Source organism: Prosopis cineraria, unplaced genomic scaffold (genome assembly GCF_029017545.1).
Source record: "Prosopis cineraria cultivar Desert tree isolate PC_DT_omini unplaced genomic scaffold, ASM2901754v1 PC4, whole genome shotgun sequence".
Classification (NCBI taxonomy): Eukaryota; Viridiplantae; Streptophyta; class Magnoliopsida; order Fabales; family Fabaceae; genus Prosopis; species Prosopis cineraria.
The window spans coordinates 37459664-37483878 of record NW_026555335.1 but is presented as its reverse complement, the minus strand read 5'-3'; the positions used below and the strand labels follow the sequence as shown (position 1 = coordinate 37483878).

Here is a 24215-nt window from a genome sequence, read left to right as displayed (position 1 = left end):
TTTCTTTAGAAAAATGATTTTTCCAAAATTAATCATGACTTTTGAAAGTATTTGAAAATTTTGAAATACTATAATTTGAGTAGGATAAGTTAGTAATATCGATCAATATATTTGGCCATTTTAAATGGTCAACATAAGGTAATTAATAATAAAAAGGTTTTAGGTTTAAATTTTAAATTGTAAGCACAATAACTTAAAATTCCAATACTTAGTTATTTGATATTTTATTATTAACAGTACTAATTCAAAATTTTCTCTTGCTTATATATTATATCAATTATAAATAAATAGTAGAGGTTTATCTATTTCATTTTACACTTTCAGCTTTGATTAACATCTATAACATTAATAAATCTATTTTGTCTATGCACCTTGGCTGGTGCTTGTACTATTTTGCATTTATCCATCCTTCTTTTAATAAGCATTTAATTAATTATATCTAGGATGTAATGTTTCACATGTATAATCAAGGGTTAGTAGTATTGGTGGTGGCACTCTTTTAAAAGTCAATAGCTTCAAAACATGTTCAAGACTAAGTAGGTAGTGTAAAAATTTGGTTAATGTGGTTTTGAGCATCTAACTTTGTGATATGAAATAATTTTAAAATGAAACTTATGTCATGAGTTAGTTAATTGAATAAGCTTTTTGTAAATACCTAAACTACCTCAATCAGACGATGGAAGGAGGTTTATGACATGTTAGAAGTCTAGCCTTAAAGATTTGTAATTTGATAGCAAAATGTTGTTTTAGAACTATGTAGTGCGTTGTGAAACACGACATAATGTTCTTGGCTGTGACGCATCATGTCTTGGCCACAGTGGACAACTCTTATTAAAATTTAACTTTTTAAATCTTGTTTTTAAAGATTTATGTTTGTAACTGATATCCTATGCTTACAAATATTTGCGAATTCTAATATTTACTTGATTTTTAGATTTGGAATGATTTTAGTTATATTTAAACTCAAGATTTCATTGATTAAGATGGTTTTACATTATCAAGTATGGGTTTCAAACTTTGCTAATATACTAAAGAATTATTACCTAGTTTTAAACTATTATATCATGGTAGAATCTAAAGTGACAGGGACCTTTATATTTTTATGATATATAAATTAATTTAATAAGTTTAATTATAATAATCATCGTATATCTTTGAATTGAGTTTTTTTCCCTTTCTACTATAGTTTGTCCTTTTTATAACTATAGTTAAAGGATCTTCCATGGTCAATTACTTGAGATGAGTTTCCCTAATTAGCATGCTAGATTATAATTAATATGATTAAGTATGTGGATTAATTCGGTGATATTACAACTACACCTTATCTCCTCCTCATACTATGCCCATAATCCAACTCACCTATCAAAAGATAAGTTAGTCCAAGTTATAATCTACTCATTGGATCCAATGAGAGCATATCATGTAGTAGGTAATCTTTGAATAAAAATTTCTATCGTCATTCCAAACCCAACAAGTCATGCAAATTATATTTCTATCTGATCAAGAAAACATATCGAAACAAGTGTCATGCTTCCAAACACAATAATACATATCGAACATAATTATATATAATTTCATCCTACTTGGCAATAAACTTTTCAAACAAAATACATACATGTCCAAACATAATATTTGCCATATAACATTTATCTTCAACTAAGTACCCACACAAGAAATCGCAAAACAAATACTATAACAAATTGGTAGATGTTATCTTTACTCCTTATTAGTAAAGCTCACTAAACAAGCAAATTATCACCTCCAATGGTGTCAATACCACAAATCTACAAACAATATAATAGTAATTATCATTAATACAGCGCTAATAATTGCTAATACAAGTGCTTAGATGCTAATCACACCCTAATCTAGGGTTATGTTAATTAATTTTATTAACATAAACACTTCCCATATACTTTAATCATCAAATTTAATCCCATTAATCATAATTATACCTCTTAACCACAAATCTACTCTTTACATCCCAAACATTACTATCAAAATTCATATATATCAAATCTATAGTTTTTGATATAATCATCCCATAACTATAAACAACATCAAAACTACTTAAATAACACTCATTATTTCTCAAACAAGCCTTAAACTTTGAACCCAATGGCTGGGCACTCCCCAAAACGAAAATCCTATCCAAACCCATGGTAGTGTCTGGCTTAAAGTGAAGAAAAAAGGGTAAAGAAGTTAGGGGGGTTATCTTAACACATTGGAGCTCTAAAATCAAGTTCTAATGGAGGAACCACTAAAACTCTAGCATAGAGCAATATTTTCACATCTCAAACCTCTCTAAACTTACTTCTTTTTCTATTCTATCAGGTGGCAAAATGAAGATTTTAAATTTTTGGTCATAAGCTGTGGCAAACACACATATGTCGCGATGCATGACATAGATATGGTCATTTCACTTAACCCACAATTGTTGAGTCAGATTTGGCCTAAAATCTATTTTGGACGCTAATTAACACTCATACATGATTCTAGGCATAATTTTAAGTATAATTAAGTTCCTAAGTGTTTGATTTACCTCAATGAACATCAACCACAAATCAATTCAACCTCAAAGTAACAATAAATTTCAATTTAGATCCTCAATAAATATGATTAAATTCCTAAACAAAAATTAAGATGTTACAGGCTGCCTGGCCCTTATGCATTTAGCTCGCATAAGCCTAAAAGCTATGTTCCCCTTAATTTTGCATTTTTTTAAAGCTTGGCCTGAATTATGAGAGGCTCAAGGTTTGGCCCTAAAGTCTGGAATTTTTTAAAACTTTTTGTTTCATAGAATCCAATTTAATTCTTAAATATTCAAAAAAAAAAATCAAAGTACAAATTTCATATTTAAAGTACAAATAAAAAGAAAAGGTCACACAAATATTCTAAAATATCCCACATTTGAACTAGAATCTTGAGCTGGAAAAAAAAAAAAGAAAAGAAACAACCTCAAGCGCTGGAGATACTAATCCGACACTGGCATATTCATCTTCATTGCTTAAAATAAATAATGGACAAATTATGTCATTTTCATGTTTTCATCCAAAAATGTAAATATAAGACGATAAAACATTAAACTTCAGGACGGTTAAAGTTTTCCAGGGAAACAGAAGTTAAATGCAAGAAATATATGGTTTATGCCTCGTTTAAGTTGAGCCGCCACTTCCTGGAGCCTGTTGTGTGTAAGAAGTATCCTTTGTTCATCTGGTGAGATTTATGAAAGATACATGGTAATACTGCGATACAAATAAAATGAACAAATGGATGGCATCACTGCTGTGTTCATATTTGTTTAAATTTGTTGGCTATCGATTAGTAACTACATATAATTGGGGTAGCCAAACCTAGGTATATTCAATTATAGAACTTGTGTAATTGAACCCACATGAAACTTGCACTGCTTTCCATTTTCTCCGATAGAAACCATTGCTGGATTTATGTAGTCCACATCATTGATTCAACTAGAGATCTCATATACCAGGATTGAGAGTTGAAGGTCAACTACAGCTGTAGAGAAAGCTTCAAATGTGCAGATCAAATGGCAAGACTAGGTCATTTTTCTAGTACTAATATCACAACCTTTTTGGTAGTTTCAGCTGAATGAAGTCAGATTTTAATGGATGACTTTAGTAACAGTTTTAATCTATTTTGGCTTGTACTCACTTTGAGCTTTGCTTGCCCTTTTATTGGGGGAAAAAAAAAGGAAGAGAACGGTTAAAGTTTGAAACTTAGGCCTTTGTGGGGAAAAAAAGATTTCCAGCTAGCTTAAGCCCAGCTTCCTTTTTTTTTTTCCCCTTAAAAATGTAAAGCTTGAGCTCTAAAGCCTTATTGTTTTCCCCCCCAATTTTCTTAAATCCAACTAAATACAAAATACCAGAAAAATAGGCTCGGCCCGAATCCCAAACTCCATTCGCAATTCTTGTGCGAGAGCTTTGCCAAAAAAAGTAAAACACAGACGATGCCTGGGTGAGGCCATATTCCTAATTTCCGAATTTGGCGGGAGTAGAACTCCTTGTTAAAATATAAACTGCTTGATATTCTCCATAATGAACTCCATGGCTGCAAGGCGAACCACCATGGACGACGAAGAAATCGGAAAAGCCGCAATGTTGCAATCGAACACTAACGCTTACGCTCAAACGCAGGCTCGCCGGAAGGGCATCGGAGTAAAGGTGTGGCTCGTCGTGTCGGAGACTGGGCAGTCACATCTTGAGGAGGTTGAAAAGCACTCCATCATGAGGCGTACCGGCTTGCCGGCACGTGATCTTCGTGCTCTTGATCCGATGTTGTCATACCCATCCTCCATTCTGGGACGCGAAAGAGCCATCGTCATCAATTTGGAGCACATTAAAGCTGTGATTACGGCCAAGGAGGTCCTCTTGATCAATAGCTCTAATACATTGTTTGCTCAATTTGTTCAAGATCTTGAAACTCGCGTTTCTACTTCTAATGGAGTGCCCATACAAGTAATTCAAAGCCCTTTCTTTCGATTTTCATCCATCACCGCCACCGTGAGATATTTTGATTTTCGTCATAATTTTATATTCATTTCCAGGGATTAAAGAACGTTTCCGTCAATATAATTATTTCTCATCACAGCAAATGCTGGAAATATAATACCTCTGTTCTTTACGTTGAAATTATGCTAGTATAGAATCGTTTAGATAAGCTTATGTTCTTTCCTGAATCAAAAACGAAAATCAAAACACCTGAGTTGAAAAATATTTATTTTTAACGTTTATGGTTTTTTCTTTCCTATCAAAAGCAGTCGTTAATTTATAAAATTCTGCTTTTCGAACAGGTTTGATCAAAGTCCCATGCCGTGTCAAATCATTTTTTACCGTCCAATACAACTAATTAATTAGGATACTAGTGAGAATTCATGAATTCCGACCTGCATTGTGCAGATGAGTAAAGAACAGGATACTGAGTCCACAAGCAATCATCTGCCTCCTTCCTTGCGCAGTCGTCGTCATTCCCAAAAGAATTCAATCAAAGGAACGTCTGAGATTATTAATACTTTTTCAGATACGTCAGATGTTGATGTTAAAGAGGAAAGCCACAAAAGTTCAGATGATGAGCCAGTGGCTGCAGCTCCTAAGCAGTTGCCTTTCGAATTCAGAGCACTTGAAGCTTGTCTTGAATCTGCATGCAGGTGCCTTGAATCTGAGGTGTGTATTATATTATGATTATTTGTTCATTTGGCACTTTCATATCTCTAATCACGCTGTTTATGGCGCTTTTTTTTAATTGGGGGGGGGGGTGTTGTTCATCGTACTAAAGGCACAATGGGTTATTTCTTTTGCATTAAAATAAAGAAATTCCTCTCTCTAGATAAAAGATTCTGCCTCGAGTTACCCAACTCTGATTCTCGTACATAGATTTATCATTAAACTGAGACAGTTGAATGGTATTGGCATGAATATCTATAGATATTCTATTCTCGGTGCATACTCAAAATGAGAATAGTGAACACCGGGACAATTACCGATATCAGCTTATAACTAGTCAAATGATGGGCCAGGATTTGGAAATCTGTGATTTCAGATTTGTTTTTTTTTTTTAATTTCTCTGTGGTAAATGGGATGCTTATCCTTTGAAATTCAGGTGAAGATAATCCTTGTATAATTTTTCCTTAGAGAGCGTATTAGCGTCGGCGTTATCTCTCCCTTTGCCCAAAACTTTTAATCTTTTGGCGACATTGCGCTACAAAGTTCCCTTTGCATTTGCGTTTTATTATTTTGGTTACGTTTCCCGATTTCCTTCTGTCATTATATGATGTATATAATATGCCCGGAACCTGCTTCTGTTTCTGTACTTAAATGCTTTGACCTGCATCAGACTCATACATTGGAAGAAGAGGCTTACCCAGCTCTAGATGAACTGACTTCTCAAATTAGCACCCTCAATCTTGAACGCGTGAGAGAGATCAAGAGTCGTCTGGTTACACTTTCTGGTCGTGTGCAGAAGGTAGATAATCATTGTGAAATTTTACGGAAATTTTTTGTCCTTCATTAATCATGCCTGTCACTTGTGCTGGTTCATGTTTTAATAATGTTTCCTAGACTTCCACGATACATTTATTTATAATTTCTTCTCTGATCTTGGATTTCGCAGGTAAGAGACGAACTCGAGAATTTGTTAGACGATGACAATGACATGGCTGAAATGTACTTGACGCGAAAGCTTGCTTCTCGCTCCCTAGATCAATCATCGCCAAGAGAAGTTTCTTCAATTGAAGAAGATGACAAAATGTGCAAACTAATAGCCAACTATAATATTTAGTTTTCAATTCAGAAAAAAACCCCTCTTCCATCAGAAAATATTTAAGTTTTATATTACACATTTACGCTACATTAAGGTTGAAACATGACAAATGATGTTTAACTCAGCGCTGTTGTTTTGCCTGCAGAGCTGAAGATTCCAATTCAGAACACTCTGATATTTCTTCCACTGTTAAGCCCGACGTTGAGGAATTGGAGATGCTCATAGAAGCATATTTTGCACAGATAGATGGCATATTGCAAAAACTGTCCGATGTACGTATCTCTGGAGCCTTCTCCTTTCCTATCTTCCTTCCAATTCTAAAATCTCTATACAGATGAATTTGTACACTTACTGATATATATCTATCACTGGATAAAAGATGAGCGAGTACGTGGACGACACAGAGGACTGCATCAACATCATGTTGGATGATAAGCAGAATCAGCTGCTGCAGGTAGGAGTAATACTCAATACAGCAAACATGATACTAAATGCCGGCATCGTGGTGGTAGGTTTGTTTGGGATGAATATTCATATCAGTTTGTATGAGGGAACAAATAGACAATTCTGGGAAATAGCTTTGGGCACGCTTGGAGGCTGTATTGGATTATATGTTATAGCTGTTGGATGGGGCAAGAAGAGATATTTGCTGCCTTCTTAGAGGAGACCAGACCGCCAGTGATCCGTGGGACAGATGTGTTGACATGTATATAATTGGAATAATCACATCCAAGGACCCGCCAAAAACCTCATTTATAGGCAAGGATTAATATAGAATAGATTATTATTAAAATAGAAACATGTATTTTTTTTTTTTGAATGGGACTTGTTTGGTGAATAAATTTCTTACCAAATTTTTGGATGTGATTGTCTCTATACAATTTTGCCAATGAAAGGTAATTTGTATTATAGGCTGTTAGTTTGACCTTCCATTTTTGGCATAATGGGAAGTGTCACAGAACATAAAGGATGGCGATCCATATTTATCACGTCTTTGCTAACAAGGATTTGGGAAAGGGATGCTTGCTACTTGCTAGATAATAAGAAATTACCACCTTTAACATGTGGGGATTCAATTTTAAAGAGGGAGCTTTTATCAACTTGGAAAGCTTAGTGGGGAGCGGGCTGCTTTGTAAAGCTTTAGAAGGAAAAATTTGTACAAAGTAACACTAAATAATAATATTGTCAGATTTTTTTATTTATAATTCACAATTATTAGTGTGAATTTAACTACTTACACATATTTAAAAGATTTTTTTTCCCCAGAATCTAACTGCTTACAATATATAGAGGGACAATGGAGTGCTCCCCAGCACCAGCATTTAGAAGATTTTTTCCCCTTTTGAAAACTCAATTGCACAATTTTTTAAATTATTCATGACTAACAAGCGCTTCAAGTCATTTGTCTTGGTATTAAAAATATCTCCACTTCTCCACCTTGTATTTTCAATAATAAAACAACTGTGTTACATCAGTTCATCACTAATAATTTATATAAATATCTTCAAGCCAAAACAAAATTATATAAATATCAGTATAAATATATATAACCAGATCTTAATAAGCTATGCTATTTAAAATATTTTTAGTTAGTAAAATATAATTACAACATAAAAATTACAACTTCGAGACTAAACGTGATTTGTATTAAAATGCAATTTTCATACACATAAATATATTAATTTTTATATTTTTATGGGAAAATTATAATGAAGGACTTGGAGAAAATAACGCTTATTAGAAAGGATCTTAAAAACAGTTATTATTGAGACAGACTAAATATCAAAATTTAAATTTCAAAATACTATATTGCCCTCATCTCTATTAAAAATTCACAAGTTCAGAGATTGAAATAACACATTCTTAACAAAATTGAATAATTCTTTAAAATTGAATAATTCATTAAAAGTAAATATTTTTTAAATTATATTTTTAAAATTTTAAAAGTAAAGACTTTAAAAAATTATGTTGATTCAATTATTTGAAAGTAAAAAAATTTTAAAATTATATTGTTTTAATTAAATTGTGAAATTGAAAATTGCACACTCTTATTTTTAAAAGAATATTTTTTGTAACTTGAACAGTACCCTATGTTAATTTAATTTACTTTTTTTTGGATAAAAACCCTATGTTAATTTTAAGGCTAAAAAATTTTATACTAAAGTTATAATAGTCAATTGCATTTATCTTAATCTTTTATAATACATTTTAATTGTATTAGATTCCTCTCCTTAATTTTTTCTTATTTTTATTTTGTTTCCACACAATAATTTACTCACCGAACCGTTTATGGGCAATCTTCTGGTTTCAGTTGGAACGAGCTTTTCTCTTCAACGCTCTTGTCAAAGTTTTTGCCCAAACCAAAATTTTAATATCCTAACGGATTTTTGGCTCTTCTCATCGTCACATGCTCATGCTCCCCACGCACTGTGGAAATGACCAAAGCAACCCAAGCACCATGCTGTCATCGAAAATTTAGGACCGCCAATTTATCCTCGCTAAACGACAGAACCAAAACTCGTGGCTACGAATAACACCCGTTGCAGCCCATGAAGAAAACGGATCCCCTACTTCTCACTTCTACTTCTCCCATCCTGCAATGCGTCTCAGTTGGACTCGGGTTATCTTAGCATCCCACATGAGCTCATGATCACTTGCAGAGCTTCAAGCACCAATGTTGGAGCTCAATGCCCTCCGTGGTTACCATCGAAAGCAAACCCACGATTTCTGAGGAGCCATTTCCCAGGCAATTCTTCTCAGCTTGAGAAGGGTTTTGTGTTCTCCTCGACCAAGAGGGTCCAATGGAAACCAGAAGTGACTTCTCTGGCAACAACAATCGCTATGACAGAAACCCCGGGAAGGAAGGCAATGTTAGGCCAGAAGATGTTGAGCGTGAGGTGCATTGTGAGGTCGAAGTGATATCATGGAGGGAACGGAGTGTTAAAGCAGAAATCTCAATCGATGCAGATATCGAATCCGTTTGGAATGCTCTCACAGATTATGAGCACCTAGCTGATTTTATCCCAAATCTTGTCTGGAGGTATTGAAGATAAAAGTGTAACTTTTTGTGTATTCTATAGTACGATGTCAGTGGATTATTTGTTTATTATAATTATTATTTTTTTTGTTAGTGGGCGAATTCCTTGCCCTTATCCAGGAAGGATATGGTTAGAGCAAAGGGGCTTCCAAAGGGCAATGTATTGGCATATAGAAGCTCGCGTTGTATTGGATCTTCGAGAATTCATCAATTCAGTAAGCATCTGTTCAGTACAGACAGTTGTTATTTACTTATGAAACCTAATATAGCAGTGGACCAGTGTTTACTTAAGCCACTGCTAATGTTTTATTGAAAGGAAACTTGTATTTCCCTCCCTGGAAGCTTTATTCTCGTAATTGCTAATTGCCTGTGACCTATGGGACCGATAGCCGTCATTTGAACCTTGCCCGCTTGTTTTCTGTTACTGTTTTTAAATTTGAATAAATTTTGCCAAGAGTTCCTGCATTATAATTCCTCCTCCTCCTTCTTAAATTTGTTTCTGTAGTATTTTGTGGATTGAAGTGGTTTTTGATGTTTCTTTCAATGTTTCTTGGGATTCATGATTAGAAGGGGTAAGGATAAAAGACCTGTCATGATACAAGGCTTCTCTAAAATGGGCCAAAGAGCAGTATGGCCTGGGGAATCAGATAGGCCCAAAAGGATGTCCAAAGGTTGAAGCAACATAGGTTATACAAGCAGAGGGTACCGTGAGAAGGTGGTGTGAAGAATTTTGTGAAGTCTCTCACCAATTGTCACGAACTCAAGTATTTACTTAAACCATAAACAGAACTGAACGGTCTTAAATGAAAATTCCAATGCAAATGATAGGTTGAAGAACAGATAAAAGGGGAAGAGACTAAAAAGTTAAGGAATATCAAAACTAGGGAACATAAGGGAATGGCAGTACATAACTGCAGATGAAGAAGGAGAAACTCCAGAATCACAATGACAATAGCCGGGGGGAAGAAGAGACAAGTCATAGAGGAGAGACTCAACAAAATTCTTCACACCCCCTTCTCATGGTACCCTTTACTCATAGAACCCATGTTCCTTCAACCTTTGGACATTTTTTGGGCCTATCTAATTCACCCGAGCCCATACTTCTTTTTGTTCCATTTTAGAGAAGCCTTGTATCATGACAATATCTATGTGAAAGAAACTTCTAATATTACATATACTTTTGTTTTAATGCTTCAGGCATGTGATCGAGAACTTCACTTTTCCATGGTTGATGGAGACTTTAAGAAGTTTGATGGCAAATGGTCCTTAAAATCTGGAACAAGGTAGAATCTGCTTCTAAAATCCAGTACTTAAGAAACAGCCTTTCTTCAATCTGAAGATAAAATTTTCTAATGATTATTTCTAAACTCATTGGACATGCCAAGATTGCCTCGATCAAAAGGGTTTTGAAAGTGTGCTTGTCACTCTAATGAAGCTCACATTGAAAGGTCGAATGAAGCTCTAGTCATTGACAAGGATTTTCCTTCAGGGTTTTATCAGGAGACCTTTATGATAAAAACTAAATATTGATATCTGCTGATTTCACGTGTGATACAAGGAGGTTCAGATACCATTTGGGTGTTTTCATTGAATGTTCTGGGTGGTACATTTTGCTTTAGGATGGACCAAAATGCAGTGAAAGATTCCCCCCCCCCCCGGACCTTGAAGCAGCACTATTCAGTATCTGATTTCCAATGATTTTATGACATACATGTAATGAAGGATGTGGGGATCGAGGAAAATTATAATGACAGACAACTTAGTTGATTTACATTGTGCAATAATGTGTCTGATAGAACAATGAAGCTCCTTGCTGCCCATATGTTTACTATCCTAGGTCAAGTAATTACATTCATTCAGTCATCTCTTAATTTATTGGTTATTATTAACATAGAATTATTAAATAACATTGTGGATTTACTTTTCTATTTTCTCTCAATTCCGTCTCTTGTAGGTCATCAACAACTATTTTGTCCTATGAAGTTAATGTGATACCAAGATTCAATTTTCCAGCTATTTTCTTGGAAAGGATTATCAGATCAGATCTTCCTGTCAACCTTCGAGCCTTGGCTTATAGAGTTGAAAGGAACTTGTTTGGAAATCAGAATCCTTCAGTAGCAGAAGATTTCTTGAATAAAGGTTCTGTGGCTATTAATGAGTCGCCTGGCAAAAAGATAAATGGTACTTTGCATGAAAGTGATCAATTGTCTCCTGGAGAAAGCAAAGACAGTCTTGCCAGCTCAATTTCTGGCTCCTTGCCTGTAGCTTCCTGTGAAGTCAACAGCAATTGGGGTGTGTTTGGAAAAGTTTGCAGACTTGACAAGCCTTGTGTGGTAGATGAAGTTCATCTCCGCAGATTTGATGGACTTTTGGTAAAAATTTAAAATTGGTACGAGTGAGCATTATTCTGATGATGTGCTTTCCCTCTTGCCTGGTAGTAATAAAATTATTTTAATGTGAAGGAAAATGGAGGTGTTCATCGTTGTGTTGTTGCAAGTATCACTGTTAAAGCTCCTGTCCGTGAAGTATGGAATATTCTGACTGCCTATGAGAGTCTTCCTGAGTAAGCTATTTATGTGTTTACTTTATTCTAGAATTCACCAAATTCTATTGAAAAGTGTTTAGTAAAATTTGTATATATCTTATGTTTCATTTTCCTAACTTGATTTCATGTGAAATCACTGTGTAGGATAGTTCCAAATTTAGCAATCAGCAGAATTTTATCCCGAGACAACAATAAAGTTCGTATTCTTCAGGTATGAGGCAATGCGAATGAAGCACTGGTGTAGGAGTGAGAACAATAACTGTATAGTTTGTTTATGAGCACTTGATTGACGTTACCAACCAATTCTTCACCCTTACCATCTACTGTTAAAACTTGATTCCACTTTTATCTATAAAATGTGCAATTGATATAACTTCTGGGTTTAATCAATGTGCAGGAGGGATGCAAGGGTCTGCTTTATATGGTACTTCATGCTCGTGTGGTGCTAGATCTGCGTGAACATCTTGAAGAGGAGATCAGTTTTGAGCAGGTTGAAGGGGACTTTGACTCATTTCAGGGAAAATGGATTTTTGAGCAACTAGGGAATCATCATACTTTGCTGAAGTACTCTGTGGAGTCAAAAATGCGTAAAGACACATTCCTTTCTGAAGCAATCATGGAGGAGGTTTGTCAATTAATTTGGCATGCATAGAATTTTAAGTTTTTTGGGGGCAATCTGCCTAGGTTATTTCCAATAATTTAATAAGTCTAGCACCAGAAAAAGAAGCTCACACATGATCCAGTCCAACCTGGATCAATGTTCTGATCGGAACTGAAAGAAGCTCAATTATCCAAAAATACATCGTACTATGTTTGACCTATGAAGAAGTAGGATATATTATTTTGTATGTATCTTTGTTCTTTTTTTAAGCTTTCTACCCTCATACTAGTATTAGATGCGTTCTGAGGTGTAAGCTATGATTTGAATCCCTGAATTATTATTGATACATTCATGGCTTATCATTTAAGGTTATTTATGAAGATCTCCCATCAAACTTATGTGCAATAAGGGATTATGTAGAGAACAGAGAGGCATCCAATTCATCAGAAGAGAGTGAGCAGGAAAGCGATTCAATGCATCACGTTGTTTCATCTGACTTTGAACCAGACAATGGATATAGTTCACCTGGGGATATTTCTAATGATGATGATGAAAGTTCATCACATCAACAAAGGCCAAGGGTTCCAGGCTTACAGAGGGACATTGAAGTTCTAAAGTCTGAAATCTTGAAATTTATTTCAGAACATGGGCAGGAAGGATTTATGCCTATGAGGAAGCAACTACGTCTGCATGGTAGGGTGGATATTGAGAAGGCTATAACTCGCATGGGCGGCTTCCGGAAGATAGCAACGATAATGAACCTATCTCTGCTTACAAACACCGCAAACCAAAGGGTTACTGGGACAATTTTGAAAATTTGCAGGAGGAGGTGGGGTGCAGAATTTCCAATCTAGTGACATGAAGTGAATACCCTTGATTTTTTCCCACTCAAATGGTCTCATTTGATTTTCTACTTGGCTTTTCCCAATATCTTGCCTAAAGCTTAAACAACATAATAAATCATCAATATATTGCAACCATGAGACACCATTACAGTTTTTCATTATACTCAATTCTTGCAGTTATGGCATAATTGACACCTCTGAATGCTCCATTTCTCTGTACAGATTAGTCGATTCCAAAGGAACTGGGGAATGGATCCTTCATTTATGCCCAGTAGAAAGACATTTGAGCGTGCAGGTAGGTTCAACATTTTGATTTCACTGCTTGCCATAACTATATTTTGCTCCCTTCCCTAGCAGATTTAAATCATAGTTATTTAGAAACTATTGCCATTGGCTATATAAACTTGTCCACTTCACATTTTAACCAGAGACATGGAATTTCTCACAGGACGCTATGATATTGCTCGTGCACTAGAAAAGTGGGGCGGTCTGCTTGAAGTTTCTCGCCTTCTGTCTCTTAAGGTGAGACATCGAGGCAGACAAGGCACACTTGCCAAGGACAAGAGAACTGATCATGTAGAATCATCACCTCAAGTATATGATGCGAACAAGACCCCATTTAAACCCTGTATTTCTCAAGATACACATAAGTGGCTTTCCAAGCTAAAACATATGGACATAAACTGGGTAGAGTAAATATCGCTTAGCTGGCACCTCTCTTTTCATTTTACAGCTGAGGTTTCCACTCCTCAAATGGATGTCTGAATGGATTGATTCCCATCTCAAATATTCTTTTGCAACGTAGTTGCAAGTTTAAGAGAATATAAAACGTTGCATGGCCTTATTATTTACAGGTTGCTTATGACAAATATTTTTGAACTTTAATATAATGTTTGGTGAGGAGAGAAATATTTTTAAAAAGAAAATGGAAAATGCACCTATTTCATTTTTTCAGGTGCATTTCTTATTTTTTTTTTAGAAAATGTTTTTTCGCGTGCCAAGCATTGCTTAAAAGTCTTCTTTCTTGTCTCTTGCATGATTGATGATCAGGCATGTTACAACTTTGCGATTTACGGTTAAACTAATGTTAGTCTCCCTCTAGATTTTGAAAAATAAATTAATACTTTTTAGAGTTTTTATGTTATATATAGATTTATATGAAGATGTGGAGGATAATGAGAGGTAGATTGAGATTTCATATGTAAGAAATAAGTAATAAAAGGAACTTATACTTGTTAACATTTTCAGAAACAAATTTTAGCTTAAATTATATGTGTAATTACATAAGCAAGTTTCATATTTCCTCTGTTAAAAAATATAAGGCATTTTTAATTAAATTTCATCTCTAATAAAATAGTTACCTACTTTTAAACTAACTTTATTTTTTTATATTTACCCCTGTTAAACATTTTATAATAAATATAAAATCACTATTCATAGGGTTAGTTTTGAAAAAAAGACAATGATTATACCTCAAAATACTAAAAACGTCCTACATTTTTTAATATCAAACTCTCAAAAAATGTCTTATATTTTTAAACAGAGGGAATATATGTCAGGAGATAATGGATATCTATTATCAAATTATCTTTTTATTAAATTCATTTTATGTAATCTTTACAACTATAAACAATATCATTTAATTAATGAAAAATGGGGCATTTAAATTTATATACTTAATGTATTTTTTTTTTGTGGAATCAAATTAAATTCTAAGTTAAAACTAGTATTAGTTAAAAAATAATTGAGAGTTTTGATTATAAAGAATGGTTAAATTCATTATTCGATGTAATATAAATAAAAAAAATGAAAAAGACATCTTTTTGGGATCTATTTATAATTGAAAAAAAATTTTATTTGTCCATAAAAAATATAAATATTATTTTTAAAAATCTAGCTTATATTAAAAAAATGAATATTGATGAAAGACCTTAAAAAAATTTAATATTTGACAAGAATTACGAACAAGTAAATATTAATATATTGACATGTAAATTTATTGTTTTAACAAATATTGAATATATCCAGACTTTTTGTCAAATATTAATTTTTTTCAAGGATTGATTGATATTTTTCATTATCGATACAATGTTATTGGCTATAGTAGGTTTTAATTTTTTTTTTTTTAAGCTTAAGAAGTAGATATCAACGAAAAAATGATCTTCTCTAAGATATGAAAGACAAATGATAAATCCCTCCCAATTAAGGTATTGCATATATAAAGATTATGATTTGAATCCTCAATTACTTATTTAAGTAAAGAAAATCCTTACCATTCATGCTAAAATTAATTGGTTATTGGCTATAGTATTTTAATAATTACCAATAAGGCTAAAGCGACTGGTTAAATTTGTATTTAAATATTTTTATGGTTAAAAAATAATATTAATCTCTTGAACTTATTTATAATTTAAAAATTCAGTCAATATTAATTTTTTATAAGATATTTTTTTGTAATTTTCTAAGTTATTTTTTATAATTTTTTATGATTTTTTTATAATTTTTCAAGTAAGTTAAAATTAATTTTTATTAATAGTTTTGCTAACATTTTATCTGATTCCAAACGTTAAAAAGACATATTAAACTAAAAAATTTAAAATTCCAAATGTTTTTAAACCTATAATTTAAGACAGTATTGCCCTTTAGCTCCGAGCATGATCCATGAATCTTGTGTATGCAGAAGCCAGTGCGAGGGGGGAAAAACAAAATATATATATATATATATATATATAAAGACAAACTCCCAACAAAATAAATTAATAAAATTAGTTATAACCCAACCAAAACGCAACTTCGTCGAAAAGTGGCAGATCCATTTTTCTTCGTCGACGAACAACTATTCCCCGCTTGGTCGTGCTCGCCTTCCACCGTTTTCAGCCCTTCGTGGTTGTTCTCCCGCAAATATTGAAGAAGGTTCGAACCTAGGGCTTTGTGGCGCAATCGTTTGAATACTGACACTTCCTTTTTGAATGAATCTGTGCCAATATGTTGCTCAAAACCAAGAAAGTTGGCTTAAGGACGCTTTTAAATCTGGGAATATTTACATACTGAATTTAAATTTTCTTAACTTTGATTACTAGTTTTTGCTTGAATGGTGTGTATTTGGCTATTATACTTCTGCCTCTTCGTTTCGATTACTAGCGACTTATATGCTTTGGATTGTGTTGTTGTGCAATGTTGGATTTGTTGTGTATTGAAATTCCGTTTATTAATCTCTTTATATTATCAAGTTATTTGTGATGTATGATCCGGTAAAATGACTTGGCTCGATTTGTGTCTGGCAATTTAGAAATTGAATTTTAAATCATTTCCTGATGCTCATTGGTCTGTGAATTTAGAAGCAATTGACAAAAACCATCAATTTCTCACCTTACTCATAGGCAACACTTTTCATGATCATAAATTGCATGGTGGAATTGGAAGATGATAAATTTCAAGAGTGTTATCATTGTCATTCTTCCGTGGCTTGGAGGAGTTTCCTGAATCAGTCGGCTTACTAAGGCATCTTCATTAGAGTATCTGAACAAAAATTAAAAGGGTATGATATCAACCATGCATGTTTCAAAGATTTCAGTGAGGGCATCTGCGTAATATAGGTCTGCCTATGTATATTATTTTGAGTGTTTGAATGCTATGACTTCTTTCGCTCCTCCTCTTAGTGACTCACGCGCATCTATATTTCAGGGAATTAGCAATGGCGACCACTGCTTGTTTCATCATTGTTAGCAGAAATGATATTCCTATATACGAATCTGAAGTTGGGACTGCTACTAAAGTATGGTTCTTGGTTTTAAAATTTAATCCTTCCCCCCTTCCAATTTACTTTCCTGCTAATCATTGTCCATTTCCCATTTGTTGAAGCTGAAGGATCACTTGTGAATGCCTTAATGAAGTTATAGACAGACCTTTAGAAGTTAATAACTGAATGAAAATGTAATGAGGAATTTGGTTTACACTTCATTTGCACTGTCCAAATATTTTGGCTTTGTAAAATAGAAAAGGGGAGAATCTGTATGCAAAGAACCTAATTGCTGAATTACCATCAATTACTCTTCTACTCTTTCATGAGGTTGAGGTGTGTGGGGATTCTGCCAATACAATGATTTTATCCGTCCAAATATGTGAATGTATTCTTTTCTTTTCTTCTCTTTTTTTTTGCTTCTAATTGTGTAATTTCATGCTATTCAATGACAGAGAGAAGATGCTGCTCAGCTGCATCAATTTATACTGCATGCTGCTCTTGATATTGTCCAGGACCTTGCATGGACTACGAGTGCTATGTTAGTGACACTTTCTGTTATTTGTGATCTAGTTAAGAACTGGCTGTATGATTTGTGATTGGAGCTTTAAGTGTATTCTTTTCTAATAATTGGCTTGTCACTTCACATTCTTGAAGCAGGTACTTGAAATCAATAGACAGATTTAACGATCTGGTGGTATCGGTGTATGTCACAGCTGGTCATATCCTTTATGTTTGAGAACAAATTCGTATTTTTATTTTTGACATGAAAATTAACGGCTAAATACTGGATTTTAAGGACTCTGATGTTTTTCCATATACTTGTACTAAACATTTTCCCCCTATACCCCAACCCCTCCCAAAAACAAATGAGTCAAGGGTAAAAGACCCTTTAATTTTAGCTTGTAGGCTTCTCTTCATGCATGCTGGTTTACTTTGATATTTCCCTTGACTTATCATACATACCCGGTTCATGTTGCTTCATGACTCTCGGAATGATGATGGCATTAAGAGCTTTTTCCAGGAGGTGCATGAGCTTTACATAAAGGTAATACATTCCAAGACTGTCACAATCACAAATATGTTACTTTTCCTTGCTGCATTTGTTAATTGGCTTTAGAATATCAAACCATTTTGTAGCGTATTCTCTTGACGTGGGATCATGAGAAGATCTTGTGTTATGATTTACTTTATGCATGATGTCAGTAGCTGTCAGACTATTTTTGTGGGTTTATTGACGTTAAATTGACCATATTTTTCTTCTCATTCCAACTGACATTTCTATTTCTTTATAATGAAATATCCTATACATTTTTCTTTTTGAATTTATTGACATTCAATTAAGCATATTCTACTTGCCGGCCTAAAACAATGGTGAAGCCTCCAGTTTCCAACTTTTCATTTCGCTTTTTTTGTTGTTTTGGACGGCCTCAATAGATATCATAAATTTTATTTTGCCAGGGATTCAGATGAAAGCTGAATTTCATTAAAAGTTTTTTTTAAAAAATCCGTTCAACTGGTTTATTATTCAAGGACTCTGTTGTTTACTTTACCTGTGACTGTGAGAATGAACCCAAAATAGCTTTCCCGATATGGTTTGCTAGCAGGGTTTTCTTCTGCTACATCTGTTCGTTCCATGTGCTGTTATGATTGCCTATAATTTTATCAGGGAAAAAATATCTTCGATTTGTTCATGATGCTTAATATAAAAATACCCAGCTAGCTCTCTTCGTTGGAATCTTTTATTTCTTGATTTTTGAGACTCGTATATCATTTGCATGTTTGGAAATTTGCAGATTCTTCTTAATCCCTTGTATTTGCCTGGCTCTCGAATCACATCATCACATTTCGACACAAAAGTACGAGCCCTTGCACGAAAGTATTTGTAGAAGCCACCATTGAGCTATTGTGGTCTAAGGAACAACTTGCAAAATCAAGCCGCCTGAGTCGCACCATGTTCATTCTTCATTTAATTGAAATAGTTGTATTCACTATTATATATGATTTGGCTGTAGGTAACCGATGATGGTAGTGTTCACTTTGGATTGAGTGTATGGTTTAAAGATGTTATTTGGTGGCTCCCATTTGCAATACATGCTAAGTTCTAGTGTCTTATACCTGTTGATCCTCTTATCCTATGAGGAAACTAGGCATTTTGTGAATTGTGACCAAAGCATCAACCCTTTATCTTGTCTGGATTGTAAACAAAATTTTGGATTCTTTTGCTTTTAATATTTGGTTATTCGATAATGTCTACATGTGGAACAAAGTTTCTTTGGATCCGTTTTTTTTTTTAATGGCTAAAGTGTAACATTAGTTATCTAATTTTATATAACATTTTTGGTTTCTTAATTTTATAAAATGTTTTTTAGTCCTTTAACCCTATTTATTGTCACACAATTATATGGAGGATTTCATAGGCCAATTTAAACTTGGAGGTGGAAATAGGGAGGAAAAGGATAAGGTAAATATTAAATTGGTAATCAATGAGACTAATAAGAATTTTTAGCTCTATTTTATTTTTTCCTTAATATTCACTATTTTTTTAATCTATTTTCATCATTGTTTATTTTTTTTCTTGAACCTTGTATAACACACACACACTCTAAAATAAATAAAAATAAAATATAAAAAGTTATTAAAATGAAGAGAATGGAAGACATATTATTTAAAAATAGTAAAATTGAAATAAATGAAAATTATATCATGAAAAATATATTTATAAAATTTTTAATTACATATATTCAAATAAATTAAAATATGACACTTTACTTAAATTTTACATATTTTATAAAAAAATTTATCTAAAATTTTTAAGTTAAAAATATACTTAAGCATACGAATAACAGAATTCTTATTTATTGATCTGGAAAATTTTAAAATAATAACAAAAAAGTGAAAGGACGAAGCCTCTCTTAACGACTTTATAATATAAATGAATTTGATTTGATGTAGGAATAGTCTTGCTTTCTTTTAAGTTGTACTTTTGGTTTATTTTTTATTGCTTTTTTATATTAGTGTGCGTAACTCTTTTTTAATTATCAATAAAATGAGTTCCTTTTCAGTTAAAAATATATGATTAGGCTTATATATATGTATAATACATAAACTCGAGTCTTATGCTTTTTTTGAAGAAAAAAAGATTAAATATATTAACAATAGGAAAAGCAAATGAAAATCATAATGTGAAAGACAGACAATGAAGATTAAAAGAAATTAAATGGTGGTTTAATATAACAGAGCCACACTTCAAAATCTAATAACTAAAAAACCTATTTAGGAGATGTTTAATATCTTGGACCATTGGACATTGACTTGTGGGAGATAAGAAATGGTCATTGTTGAACTTCTTGTGTTTGATTTTTAATTTATATCTGGCAAAAGCATATTTGAGGGTCCAATTAGTTGTTGGATTTGCCAAAAGCATATCCTAGATGTGGTTTGAATTTATTTTTGAAGGTTATCCAGACATGGAAAAAAACCATCCTTCCCAAGTGCATAGTATAGCCATATTGATTCATCCAAAACTTGGATATCCAAAAGAGCAAGCCTCTGATGCATATTGCCGTAAAGAATTCTGGCATAATAGAGGTCGAACGCACAAACAGAAGTTGTTGAAGGTTTTTACCATTAAAAGAGATGTCCACAGAACAATAAGTATTTTTCTTTTCCTGAATTTGCAGATTTAGATCTCCCATATAGATGAATGAGCTTGTAAATCCAATGATTATCGAATCGAATCCTCAGTGATAGAACTTTGCAAGTCTTTAATAAGAGGAATAGATTGTTGATTAATGTTCTAGTTACAAGCAACCTTCAAGAATTGTAATTCTTCTTTCAAGTTTTAAATGAATTGCTCAACTGAGACACCTTCTCCACCGTGGAGAAGTTGATTTCTCCTATACCAAATTTTATGGAGCAGGGTAAAGATACCCTTTAGCAAATATGTTTCCTGGTTTTGGTATAAAACCTTCAAAACTTGAAGAATCCAGTTAATGAGTCCAAGCTCAGAGATAGTGGCAGATTGAATAGATGAAGTACCAAACCAAAGAGCTTTAGAGAAAGGGTAGTTACAAAAAACATGGTCAATGGTTTCTTACACACCACAGCAAAAAACACAAAGATTAGAAAAATTAAGATGACAAGCCCTAAGAATATCACATGTTGGAAGTGCATTATGAATCAGCTTCCATATGAAGAGCAAAGTTTTATGAGGTAGATGTAGCTTCCACAAAAAGTCCCAAATATTTTTATTTGCATAAGGGCCGCTAGAAGTGCCAACAGATATCTCTAAAAAACCTCCTTTCACTGTGTATTGACCTTCACCCAAAAGAACTCTATCTTTCATATCAGTGAAGGATATAGGAGTGTTAAGAATAAATTTGGCAACATCCTCATTATATAGTTTAGTGACAATAGAAGCATTCCAAGAAGCAGTTGTCCAAAATTTGGGGTTTTTAATAAAGAGATTCGAAACCTTTGTTACATTGAGATATCTCAATATGGCTGTCCGAGTAGATTTCCACCAGTAGTTGTGAGTGAGAGGGATAGAATCACCATTATCTACTTTCCTGCATAGGTTTTTCTTTATAATATCAGTTGTCTTGTAAATTCCTTTCCAATACCAGGATACATTATAAGGTAACTTGAGATACATGTTATCTGATGCATCAATGTATTTGAGTTTACATGTGTTATCAAGAAGGAGTGCTCCTCAGCTATCATTACTCACCAATTTGTTTGGCTAGAAGGTAAGCATTCATCAAACTAGTTTTCCTCAAACCAAGCCCTCCAAATTTGATTGGGCTAAAGAGAATATCTCTCTTAGCAAGATGAATGTTCCTCTTTTAATCATTGTAGTCTTAGAAAAAATAAGTCAATTCAGAGTCAATACACAAGTATGCATGAAAATTTTTATTATTATTTAATCAAAATAAATTTACATTAAGTTAAATAAACATTTTCAATTTTTGTTTATTTTTAATATCATGGTAATAATAATTTTTCAATACAATATATCATTTATTAATGCTGATGCAATTCCCGAGGAGGATCTTTGTTAGTTTAACTTATAGTGAGCATTAATGCATCCCTCCAACATACTCTTTTCCTTTAAAAATATAAGATTTATTTTTAATCGAATCACACCTCTCAATAAAGTAGTTACTTATTTTTAAACTAATTCTATTTTTTCATATTTATTCCTATTAAATACCCTAAAAATTTAAAGTAATATATTCAATAGGGGTACTTTAAAAAAAATAATTACACCTTAAAAGATTTAAAATGACTTACATTTCTTAACATCTAACCTCACAAAAAATGAGTTATATTTTTTAATGAAGAGAGTAATTAAGAAGATAAGAGAGAGATAGTGTGAGGGATTTTAAAATACCATCCGCTATATTAGATGATGAGTTAAATGTTCTTCTTTATCTTTTAGCACAAAATTTTTCCCATAACTCTACTTGTTCTTAAATTAATTTTTTCATGCCCAAAAATATGGACTTATCGTGTAACTCTTTTGATTTTAAGACTTCGTTTGCTTAAATTCCTCAAGCTCAATTTAAAAATTTGCCTAATTTTATTTATCAAAAATAAAGATTTATAATTATATAATATCTTTTTTAAGGTTGATATCACAAAGATCCCTAAACGTTGAATCATGTTAAATCAAGCACGATAACTTTTAACTATCATACGAGTAACAACCAAAACCAAAACAAAGCAATATCTAGTTGTATTGACCCCAATCCAGTGTTCAACTAGTTCATTTGCAATTAACAAAAGTAAACCGGAAAAGACAATTCAACCGAAGAAACTATTTGAAAATTATAGATCTCACACGAGTGTAAATAGCAGCAAAAGAATAAACATACGAAAACTGAAATCAAGAAAGGGAAACACTATGCTAATCTTCTTTTCTTCTTCAAAAGGCGTAGAGAATCCTCTGTTTGAAGCTGCTTCTTTAAATGATATAAAGAAATATCTGTTTCACGTGTTATTTCTCGTACAATCTTTAGCTCTGCCTTTAAATCCTCGTAACTCCCTCCTCCATGCATTGTTTCTTGACGCTTCACGTGATCAGATAAAGTTGCCTCTGCTTTTTGTTGCTTATGATGATGATATCTAAACGCCACCATTTGATGTGAAATTTCTTCTAAAATCTCACCCTCTTTGTGTATATCTTCAGGACTACTACTGAATGCTTCAATTAAAGCAGAAGAAAAAGGTTCTTGTGCTTTCCTCTCCAGTTCTTGAATAAAATCCTCTTTCGACCGTTGCATCAACATCTCTAGCTCTTGTCTTAGCTCTTTATTCCTCCTCCTTCTCTCCCTTATCATTGACATAAAATTGTGATGGATTGGAGAAAAGATGCAATAAAATAAATTAAATTAAATTAAATGAGAAATCTTACCACGACTACAAGTTGATAGACCTAACCTAAATATCATGATTTTCTTAATAAATTAAATCTAAGTAAGAAGATAAATTCTATTTCTTGAAATTCCTTTCAATTATCGACTGTTGATTCAGTCCATAAAATTCGCTCCAAAATAACTTAATAATTGTTTACTGAGCAAACGAATTATAGGAACTCAATGTAATTCATGAACGGTTTGTTATCTATATATGTCGAGAAACACATTAACTTTAATAATCAAACAAATAAATAGATCAGTGACTAATACCTCCCGCTTATGTTCTTCGAGTCGCCGGCTTTTAGATTTCTGCCTCCTCTGAGTCATCTTTATGACACCATTCACCTTCTTCGAGTTTGAGATGGAATAGTGATCCATCGGTAACAATCGCTATATGAGAAACAATTCAAAATGAAGAACCGTATAAATAAAGCCTCTTTAAACTGAGATTAGAACTACAATATCAATGCCTCCTATTTATAATATAAATCTCCCAAGATAAATAATTTGAAATTTTTAACGCAAAAATAATATGATATATCTTTGGAACATGAGATATGATTTGACCTTATATTCAAAATTAGAATCTCAACAAAACCATGCATAACGGTATTAATTTATATTAAAAAAATTACACTTTTCTTTAATTCCTGTTTTAATTGTTCATTTTGTATTTTAACTTATTCCTAAATTTAAAAGAAACACATCTAACCTCGTTTATCCAAAATATAATTAGGTTCTTTTGGGAAC

At 32.9% G+C, this 24215-nt stretch overlaps 3 protein-coding genes and 1 long non-coding RNA gene across 6 annotated transcripts; 3 read left to right on the top strand and 1 right to left on the bottom strand.

The window, feature by feature from the left end:
- The first annotated feature begins 3945 nt into the window (after positions 1–3945).
- On the top strand, positions 3946–7086 carry LOC129307665 (magnesium transporter MRS2-F-like). 2 transcript variants are annotated; one of them, XM_054948520.1, is made up of 6 exons: positions 3946–4382; positions 4917–5180; positions 5851–5979; positions 6127–6263; positions 6422–6548; positions 6656–7086. In XM_054948520.1, the coding sequence occupies exons 1-6, from the start codon at positions 4056–4058 to the stop codon at positions 6935–6937; spliced, it is 1266 nt and encodes a 421-aa protein (XP_054804495.1). In that variant the 5' UTR covers positions 3946–4055; the 3' UTR covers positions 6938–7086. The 2 variants fall into 2 exon arrangements, with proteins under 2 accessions (XP_054804495.1, XP_054804494.1); XM_054948519.1 differs by having other exon boundaries at positions 3946–4475.
- Positions 7087–8846: 1760 nt separating this feature from the next.
- LOC129309753 (uncharacterized) lies at positions 8847–14155 on the top strand. The gene is given in 11 exon segments (XM_054951453.1): positions 8847–9316; positions 9408–9528; positions 10511–10596; positions 11268–11685; positions 11776–11876; positions 12003–12069; positions 12256–12483; positions 12828–13224; positions 13227–13288; positions 13527–13599; positions 13753–14155. Coding segments are annotated over 11 exon segments (2040 nt in total). The 5' UTR covers positions 8847–9077; the 3' UTR covers positions 14001–14155.
- A 1924-nt stretch (positions 14156–16079) lies between these two features.
- LOC129309331 (uncharacterized) lies at positions 16080–19293 on the top strand. 2 transcript variants are annotated; one of them, XM_054950875.1, is made up of 7 exons: positions 16080–16217; positions 16685–16900; positions 16989–17079; positions 17499–17584; positions 17704–17768; positions 18009–18091; positions 18840–19293. In XM_054950875.1, the coding sequence occupies exons 3-7, from the start codon at positions 16999–17001 to the stop codon at positions 18930–18932; spliced, it is 408 nt and encodes a 135-aa protein (XP_054806850.1). In that variant the 5' UTR covers positions 16080–16217; positions 16685–16900; positions 16989–16998; the 3' UTR covers positions 18933–19293. The 2 variants fall into 2 exon arrangements, with proteins under 2 accessions (XP_054806850.1, XP_054806851.1); XM_054950876.1 differs by lacking the exon at positions 16685–16900.
- A 3643-nt stretch (positions 19294–22936) lies between these two features.
- On the bottom strand, positions 22937–23888 carry LOC129307937 (uncharacterized). The gene is made up of 2 exons (XR_008592514.1): positions 23736–23888; positions 22937–23379 (listed from the first exon to the last, which is right to left on the bottom strand). It is a non-coding gene; the product is annotated as an uncharacterized LOC129307937 (long non-coding RNA).
- Positions 23889–24215: the final 327 nt, after the last annotated feature.

Excerpts from the sequence above, each read along its gene's own strand:
- LOC129307665 (XM_054948519.1), top strand. The coding sequence starts at position 4,056 with ATGAACTCCATGGCTGCAAGGCGAACCACCATGGACGACGAAGAAATC. Across the intron at positions 5,980-6,126 it reads TTTCTGGTCGTGTGCAGAAG|GTAAGAGACGAACTCGAGAA; the intron begins GTAGATAATCAT and ends TGGATTTCGCAG. Across the intron at positions 6,264-6,421 it reads ATTGAAGAAGATGACAAAAT|AGCTGAAGATTCCAATTCAG; the intron begins GTGCAAACTAAT and ends TTTTGCCTGCAG.
- LOC129309331 (XM_054950876.1), top strand. The coding sequence starts at position 16,999 with ATGGCGACCACTGCTTGTTTCATCATTGTTAGCAGAAATGATATTCCT. Across the intron at positions 17,769-18,008 it reads GTATGTCACAGCTGGTCATA|CCCGGTTCATGTTGCTTCAT; the intron begins TCCTTTATGTTT and ends TTATCATACATA. Across the intron at positions 18,092-18,839 it reads TGCATGAGCTTTACATAAAG|ATTCTTCTTAATCCCTTGTA; the intron begins GTAATACATTCC and ends GGAAATTTGCAG.